Here is a 9,722-nt window from a genome sequence, read left to right on the forward strand (position 1 = left end):
ATGTACATTGTTGTGGGCATAGTTGTCGATGATGATATAAATGAATTGGTGCCCAATGGAATTAGTATGAATAATGGATGGAAAGTATGATTTAGCTATGTGGCTCACCTAGATGTAAATGTGAAAGTATGATAAGAGGAGCCCGGGTGGGCTAGCACTGGGTGCCAGTCGCGGCCTTCCGGTTGGGTCGTGACCGGTTGTCCCTTCGATTGAAGCACCACTTATAATTTATTGTGATAACAGTGGAGCCGTTGCAAATTCAAAGGAACCACAAAGCCATAAGAAAGCAAAACACATTGAGCTTAAGTACCATTTTATTCGTGACATAGTGCAGAGAGGAGACGTGGTAGTTTCAAAGATTGCATCAGAGAACAACCTGGCAGATCATTTTACAAAAGCCTTAACACAAAAGCCTTTTAATAGGCATGTCGAAGGAATGGCTGTTAGAGTTGTAGACACATGGTTATGAGTCTAAGTGGGAGGTTGTTAGGATATACTATTAACCATGTGTTTTGATATAGTATTTTTTATGGAACAATTATTTATGTATTTATTCAATTCAATAAAATGTTACATTAAGTAGATCATTTTATCATATATGTGTCCTTAACTTATATAGTAGTTGATTTGGTGTATAGAGTTTAAGCTTATACACAGAAAATTAAATTATTTGTTCTTATAAGTTTAAAGTTATAGTTCACAAACGTAGATGGAAATTTGGACAAACCATCAGAATGATTGTTGCACGAGATTAAAGGTAATTTATCTTGGTTACGAGAATGGTGTAGTTCTAACTTCTCGTGCTAGTGCGTTTTGAATGCATTGAATAGGACTGAGTAGAGATAGGTGTTTTAGATTGACTGGCAAAAACATATTCTCTAAACTATTGAATGTACTTATATTCTTAATCTTGATATAACTATTATGAGATGTGTATATTAATTGTCATTTTGATTTATTAAAAGGTGAGATCCTGAGATTGGTCTATATGCTTGGTAGATTGGATGATAATACTATAAACTAGTGAAATAATAAGTTAGTTGATGGAATACATGTCTCGATATAGAGATTGATGATACACCTTTTTGAGTAGCTTATAAGCTTTCATGTGCAAACCTGGCTAGTGGATTTATGAATCCGGCACATGAAATAAATTAAAGAGTGCTCTAAAGAAAATTAATCATTGAATTAAATTCTTCAATAATTTGTTTTATTAATTAGTGTCTGTAATATTAACATGGGGAATTACATAAGTATTTAATGGGAAATTTCGAAACATAAATGGAGGAGTGCAATTACGAATTTCTAGTAGAATGATTTGCAATTTATTATGGTAAGAATAATTCAAATCAGATTTTTGAATTATCTCCATAATAGGGAGCCTCAGTAATTAATTATGTGGCCCATGTTGTGCCTATATTTAACTAGGACTCAGAATCCTGTTTCTTGGTGCAAAAGGAAGAAAACTGTTTTTTTTGTCCAGTTTTGGACTGGGTAAAAACGTGAAAATTCCCTCTAGAATTAAGGGTCCTCCTAACCTAGAAGTCACAAGTTTTCAAACAATACTTGTCCACCCAAGTATTAAGAGAGTACGGCTGTTATTTTGGGATCACTGTAGAAGACCGCAAAATTGGAGTAGGACTTGCTGAAGGATATTTACTCACGCTTCGAGAAGTATTTCCTGAATTGATTTTCAACACGTTTGTATATTCTACGTGTTCGTGTTTACAACAACATATCCAATATATTCCCACAAGGGGGTCTGGGGAAGGTAGAGTATGCTGACCTTAGCCCTCTCGTGTTTGTGTTTGTTACTATTATTCATTTAAACAGCATGTTTATGGAATGTCTTTCACTGTGCATATTTTCTAACAGAGAACGCAACCGGTAATATGTGGATTAGGTGTACATCACAATATCAAACTATCCCCCATACAAAATATGGTATGCAAGTGGAAAAGGTTAGAGAGTGTATCCATTATCTACTGAGTTTCGAACCTTGCGACGCTTACCTCAGGAATTTTTTTATTTAAAAAAATTGACATAAAAGAACTTTTTTTTTTATTTATGGATCAATCAAATATTCAAAAAAAAAATCTAATTATGATAAATTGAGTTGAACTAAAAAGTGAAATTGTCATAAACATGAAAAAAGACTATACATAGGAGAAAATTTAGAATTAATGAAAAAATAAGTATACTGTACAATTTAATTTAATGAGAAAAGATTTATCATTATTTACTTATTCAGTCACACAACTTCTACAGTCAAAACTCTCAATAATTGCCATTTGACATAACAACATTCCACTATAACGATTTGATTTTCTCCGGAACCGATTTTTCATGTTATGTTTCACTTCTCTATAACAGCAGTCTATCAATAACAGCAATGTCATTCATTATAACGGTACACTCTTTGTAAAATTACCTCTCTATAATAGCCATACTCAAATATTGTGTAATTATATATTGCAACAAATATATTATGTATAAAGATAAACTATTAAAATATTTATGATAATCATCATTAATGTCATGGACATAGTAGAAGGGTCAAATGTTAAGTCCTTAGATAGCCTTCAACGAAAAGCTATTGAATTCTCTTTTGTTGAAAGTTTTGACAAAATTCTTTGTCAATTCTAACATTATAGTCTTAAGTCATCCACGGCCACCTAAACTTGTTCGCAGATTCCACTAAGACCCCTCAACTTAGACTCTTTCCAATTGAACACCTAAACCACTCCGGATTTGAACCATTTGAACACTTTTTGCTGACATGGCTAAGTGGATATGTTCCACTCTCCTTGAGCTCGTCCAGGAATTCAAAAATGATTAATTCATTTTCTTTTTTTTCCTTTCTTTTTAAATGTTTTCATTTTTTTTTATTTCCTCTTCTTTTGCTTTAAGTATCAAAAAACACCATTGAAAGACCTCTAAGAGCTCCACCCCATAAGCTCTTCTTCTACATTACAAACACTAACACAAATATTGGAAACTTTTCTTGAAAACAATAACAAAGTGTGTAATTCAATCACACCTTAAAACCTCTTTGAATGAGTCGAACCACACTGTCGCGTCACGTCGCCGCCACCTTTGCCTCACCATTAAAATGCTCAAATCCTCTCAATCTCATTTCTTTCCAAGGGTCATCACATTTTTCCTGAAACTTGCTCAACAAGATATGATTGATTGAGGTTGACCCACTTTCACCCTTTTATCCTCTTCATAGCTCCGGCCACCAGAGCTCTTGTTTTATTTCGGCGGTAATTAGCTTGTGATCAGTAGTCAGCTAATAATCAATTGAACTGAACCTAAATAAGGGAAGAAAAGGGGAATAATTATTGGTGGGGGTGGGGGAACGGCGGCCGGAGGTGGGGGTTTGACAAGGATGAAGAAGAAAGGGGATGATTGTTTGGGTTGGTGGGTGGGGTCCGGTGATTTTCTTTTTTAACTATTTTTTTATGAGTTAAATAGGTTTTAAAATAGAATTTTTTTCAACAAAAAAAAAAATCACAGTTAATTTTTTAATTATTATTTTGAGGCCAAATGCCATGTCTCCACATTTAATTCGTCGTTTTCCCACATCATCTGGGAGTGGACTACACTCACTTTGTCTTTTCCACTTATTGTCAAAAAAGCGTCCGAGCGGTTCAAATCCCGAGCGGTTTAGGTGTTTAATTGGAAAGGGTCTAAGTGGAATCTGTGAACAAGTTAGGTGATCGTGGATGACTTAAGCCAACATTATATTATAACTAAGAGACTGGAATTTACTAAACAACCTACAATTGAAGAATTCTTACTTCAAACTTGAAATATTTAAATTCTCAATTAATTTTAAATGCATATATTCCTCAGAATTCAATTCTTTATCAGTATGATACAACTAGTTATGAATTTATTAGTAATATATGAGTGTTTTCAATTTTTAATTAATGAGATATGAAAATCAATTGAGATTATAAAATAAAAAAGTATATTGTTTTCGTTTATAACATAAAAAAATACAGAAAAATAATTATTTGCGTGCTTTTGTTTATAACAGCTAAATGAGATCTAAACATCAAATGTCAACATATATACATAACAGCACATCACGATTACAGTCATAAAATTTTCAGACAAATGGTGCCATTATAAAGAGATTTGACTGTACTAAATTTATAATTATTAAATTTAGACTCTTTTTTTTTATTAATCATTACATAAAGAGAAAAGACATCATTTCACCCCTGAACTATGAGTGTTTTTAATTTTTAATTAATGAGATATGAAAATCAATTGAGATTATAAAATTAAAAAGTATATTGTTTTCGTTTATAACATAAAAAAATACAGAAAAATAATTATTTGCGTGCTTTTGTTTATAACAGCTAAATGAGATCTAAACATCAAATGTCAACATACATACATAACAGCACATCACGATTACAGCCATAAAATTTTCAGACAAATGGTGCCATTATAAAGAGATTTGTCTGTACTAAATTTATAATTATTAAATTTAGACTCATTTTTTTTTATTAATCATTACATAAAGAGAAAAGACATCATTTCACCCCTGAACTAGGCACGAAAACTCACTTTAGCAACTAAACTTAACTTCTAATTATATACCCCCCTAAAGAACTTTCATCTTAATTAAATACAACCCTAAATGCTGACGTGGCAAAAAAAATAAGAGAGTGAAGAACACAAAAAGTTGGACCGTATATATATATATATATATAATACACAATTAAAAAATAAAATAAAAATAAAAATGCACCCCCCACTCCCCCCCGCTCCTCTTCCCCCACCCCACTTTAATCGGCCCAGAACCCCCCACCACCGCCACCTCCACCACCACCACCGTCGATAGATGCCTCCTCCATATCCACCTCCACCACGGCTACCACCATTGTATCCACCACCACCACTATCATACCCACTATCTCGACCACCACCATACCCACCCCCACCTCCATAACCACCACCACCACCGCCGCCGCCGCCAACCTTCCCCACCACCGACGCAACAATAATTTCCCAACGGACCTTCTTCTGAATATTTTGCTTCTACTTCTCATTGGATCACCAAATTAAGAAAACCCACAAATATTGGTTTGCTTTATTTCTTCAAAATAAACAATGAAGAAATTGCACGAACTGCCACAAATATTGGTTTGCTAAACAATGAAGAAATTGCACGAACTGCCCTTTAAGTGTACTTTTAACAGGTATGAAGAAATTGCACGAACTGCCCTTCAAATGGACTGGTTGCTCAACAATGAAGTAATTGCACAAATTGCCCTTCAAATGGACTGGTGTGTGGCGAGGGGGGTGGGGTGAAGAAGAAGAAAGGTTGGTGGGTGGGGGCAGGTGGGTGGGAGTTTAATGTTGGAAAAAATGTGATTTAGGAATTTTAATAATTGATTAGGAATTAATTAACGTGGAAATATGATTAATAAAAGAAAATCTTTGACAAAGATGGAATTTTTCAGTTGGGTTAATTTAAGGAGGCAGTGGTTATGGTGGTGGCGGGGTCGTGGTGGCGGCGGCGGTGGTGGTGGTGGTTGCTACAAGTGTGATGAAGATGAGGAAAAAGAAGAAGAAAGAGAAAAGGGAGAAAGAAGAAGAAAGAGAAAAAAATAATAAAAGAAAACCAAAAAATGAAGGGTTGGTAACTTTTGACATGACAATGATGTAGCAATGACGTGGCAGCGATGTGGCAATGACGTGGCGCGAGTGTAATACACCTCACATTGTGAAAGTGATATTATTTTTTCAAGTTGGAAAATAATTGAAACATATGCTCTTTAAAGGGTATATAATTATAAGTTAAATTTAGTTGTTAAAATGAGTTTTCGTGCTGAGTTCAGGGGTGAAATGATGTCTTTTTCCTCTTACATAAATTATAAGTACTTTATATATTTAGGACCTTTAATATTTTGGGGGCTAAAATAAAGGCATTAGAGGTTTAAAAAAAGGAAGGGAAGAAAGAAGGGCCTTTTAATTATAGGTGACAAATAGGTTTTAAAAAATTGAGTTGGAGTAATTCTAGTTTTTTTTAATTGAGTAGGGGTGATAAACTTTGGATTAGTGATTAGGGAGTTTTGACTTGCCCCAAAGTTATATTTTTAACACTTTGACCCCAAACTTTATTTTTTACACTTTGCCCTCAAGTTTTATTTTTAACACTTTGACCCAACCCATATAAACCCTACAGAGCCAAAAAAACGCGCCAAATTTTCTGTTTGCCTGCGCCGTTTCCACCATTTTTGGCTCTTCTTTTTTGCTTCGTTTCTTCTTCTTTTTGCTGCTTCTTCTTCTTATTCTGCTGCTCATTTCTTCTTCTTCTTCTTCTTCTTCTTGACTGGATTTTGCTCAAGAAAGAAAAAAACAAGACCACCTGATTTTGTAATTTTTTGACTGGATTTCATTCGTGTAGCACTGGAAATTATTTCATAACTCATTCCATTGTTTTGCTTTCTTCTTCTTCGTCTTCTTCTTCTTCTTCTTCTTCTTCTTCCGCCATTGTTGCTCAAGAAAGAAAAAAAAGTGACCACCCGATTTTGCAATTTTTTGACTGGATTTTGTTGTGTGTAATGGTAATTACTTCATAAGTGTTTTCCGCTCATTTGGTAAGTACAACAATGTTGTTTTATTTCAATTTTTCACACAGGTATAAATCTCGATTTTCCAACAACTTATAGTAGGCTTGTTGTAGTTGTTGCAACATATAATGTGGTTGTTGCAACTTCTACAATGATTATGAAGTTGTTATAATTGTTAAATAAATAACCTGTGACAAGCGAGTGAGTTGTTGCAACAGGTATTCCACTTGTTGCAACAACTCAACGATCTGTTGGAGTCAGCTTCAGTTTTTGTCTGAAACAGAACCCAAAAAACTGAAGCTGCTTCCAACAGATTATTGACTTGCTGCAACAAGTTGTATAGTTGTTGCAACAGGTGTTCCACTTGTTGCAACAACTCAACTATCTGTTGGAGTCAGCTTCAATTTTTGTCTGAAACGTAACCCAAAAAACTGAAGCTGCTTCCAACAGATTATTGACTTCTTTGTAACAAGTTGTATAGTTGTTGCAACAGGTGTTCCACTTGATGCAACAACTCAACTATCTGTTGGAGTCAGCTTCAGTTTTTATCTAAAACAGAACCCAAAAAAATTTGCTTCTGGGGATTATTGACTTTCTTGCCGCAACAAGTAATACACTTGTTGCAACAACTCGATAACTGTTGGACATCTTCAACGATGCGAAACATTACCCCGAAAAAAAGCTGAAGCGGACTCCAATGATTAGTGACTTGTTGCAATAATTTTATTACCTGTTGCAACAAGTAGTCCACTTGTTCCAACAAGTCAATAATCTGTTAGAACAACTACTGCAGCTGTTTAGATTGGTATGTACTCTCATGACCAATTTTTCGTTAAACAAAATATCTTCAGGTACCTCGAACACCACTAATGGGGGACTCAATAACAATAGGGGTTGATTGCCATGGTGAATGGATCGAGAAGAACAATCGATATATTTGGCGATGGAAGGGTGGTGACACGTTAGAGACGATAGCGATGGTGTCCAAAGAGATGTTATGTTCGATGATTTTGTGAACCTAATCATCACCTATTGCGAATTAACTTGTGAACTAAAAGATCTTGCCATCACTTACATGCACAGCTCTTTTGAAAATCAGAGGGTCTTGCCATTTAAGATAACTGATCAGGTTCGTTTGCGTGCTTATTTGAATGATGTAGCTAGGCCCATTTTAAGGGTATACGTTGTTGGAAGCCCGGTAGAGAACCACAATTTATCTCAAGACCAACAAGATGTGTTAAATGATGAATTAGATGGGGTGGATGTGGATATCCCAGATAATGGAAGTGGGGCTGACCCGATTCCTATACCCGAAGTTGCGAGCAATACAGTGGGCACTACACAATCAATACAGTCTAGCCATGTTCAAGATGATGAAACAGGTTTTTATAAAGGAATGTCATTTAAGAACAAGGAAGCACTAGCCACTTGGTTGAAACTTGCTTGCTTGAAGAAAAAAATTAGAATCAAGAAGGTGATTAATTCGCGTACTGTGTATTGCTTCAGATGTGTACATCCGGAGTGCAAGTGGTGGCTGAGGGCTGTGAAGCTTTTAAGTTCTGACAGATTTTGTATCAGAACCTACATAAAGCATCACACATGTGGTTCTGAGCATATTACGAGCCATAATCCACACGCTACTGCGAAAGTCATTGGTGAATACTTCAAAGATAAGTTTCCATACGGTAAAGGCCCATCTACAAAAGATACGAGTCAATCAATCCGTACAGATTTGGGTTGTAAGGTAAGTTATTGGAAGGTCTGGAAGGGCATGGAGATTTCAAAGGCTTTAACAAGAGGGACACATGAGCACGGGTATGCGGTGCTTGATGCGTACCGTTATATGCTTCGTTCTGCAAATCCAGGAAGTAAGACGGCATTGAAGGTTGATGAAACTGGGAAGTTCAAGCACTTTTTTGTAGCCTATAAGGCTTGGATTCTTGGTTTTGCGCAAATGAAAAAAGTCATAGCTATCGATGGGACATTCTTGAGGAGCAAGTACAAAGGAGTGTTGTTGTCAGCAGTCGCACAAGATGCGGAGAATCATATTTTTCCAGTGGCATTTTGTGTAGTGGACAAGGAGTGTGATGCTTCATACAAATATTTTTTTGAACAAATGAGAAGCTATATAGAGGATACCCCTGAGTTGTGCATAATTTCGATAACGTCAGTATCAAAAGGCGGTTTCAATTGTCCTCCTACATGTCATTATGGTTTTTGCATGAGGCACCTAGGGAAAATCGAGAACCACCTTTCACAATGGGGTGGTCATATCTCAATTTTGTAAAGCGACAAGCGTACAATATTGATGTCTTCAATGACCATTTCAATCAAATCGAGAGATTTGGCTCTGGGGCCACCGAACATCTTGAACGTGCTGGATTCCATAGATGGAGCAGGGCATTCTACCCCGAAAATAGGTATTTGCACATTTCTGTTTCCAACAAGTAACATATCTCTTTTGCAACTAATAGGTAACTTATTGCGGCAGATATGTTACTTGTTGTGATTTTTCACACAGCTGAGCCTCAGCCACCTGTTCCAACACTAATATGTTTGTTTTGTCAGGTATAATTTTATGATGACAAACACTGCTGAGTCGGTGAACTCAATGTTCATGTTGAAAGAGAATTTCCCATTCTTGCTCTATTTGATTCCATAAACGGGGAGGTTTCTTGAGAAATTTCATGAGAGGCGTATGGAGTTCATCGACTCACCAACCATCTTTTTTCCCTTAAGGGAAAAAAAAATATCAAAATTTGTCAACTTGGGTAATAAGTTATTGGCCCATCAAATTGCCAACTACAAGTTTAGCGTCACCGGTCACGGTTCAGTTGCAACAGTCGATCTGCAAAGAAGATCTTGTACTTGTAGAGTTTTTGACCTGGACAAAATACCTTGCCCACATGCTATGTGTTACATCCGGCATTTTTGCATATTTGGAGAACTTGAACATAATTTTGGTTTGTAAGAAATAAGGCCAATTTGGATTTTTCTTAGTAAGTGTATGCCGGTTATGGAAATTTGAACGTGAAAACACCGGATAAGGCCTAAGGGCAAAATTGGAATTTCGAAAATTTATTTCGGGAATTTTGAAATATGAATTCTAGCCTATTGGGCCAAGAA

At 35.7% G+C, this 9,722-nt stretch overlaps 2 protein-coding genes across 2 annotated transcripts in view; one reads left to right on the top strand and one right to left on the bottom strand.

The window, feature by feature from the left end:
- The window catches only part of LOC132033446 (protein S-acyltransferase 11), a 52,235-nt gene that overhangs the window by 19,054 nt on the left and 23,459 nt on the right, over positions 1-9,722 (bottom strand). The gene's annotated exons all lie outside the window — the stretch shown is intronic.
- LOC132047397 (uncharacterized) lies at positions 7,594-8,883 on the top strand. Its single transcript, XM_059438448.1, has one exon. It carries the CDS (start codon positions 7,594-7,596, stop codon positions 8,881-8,883), a length of 1,290 nt encoding a protein of 429 aa, XP_059294431.1.

Source organism: Lycium ferocissimum, chromosome 2, assembly GCF_029784015.1.
Source record: "Lycium ferocissimum isolate CSIRO_LF1 chromosome 2, AGI_CSIRO_Lferr_CH_V1, whole genome shotgun sequence".
NCBI classification, from domain to species: Eukaryota; Viridiplantae; Streptophyta; class Magnoliopsida; order Solanales; family Solanaceae; genus Lycium; species Lycium ferocissimum.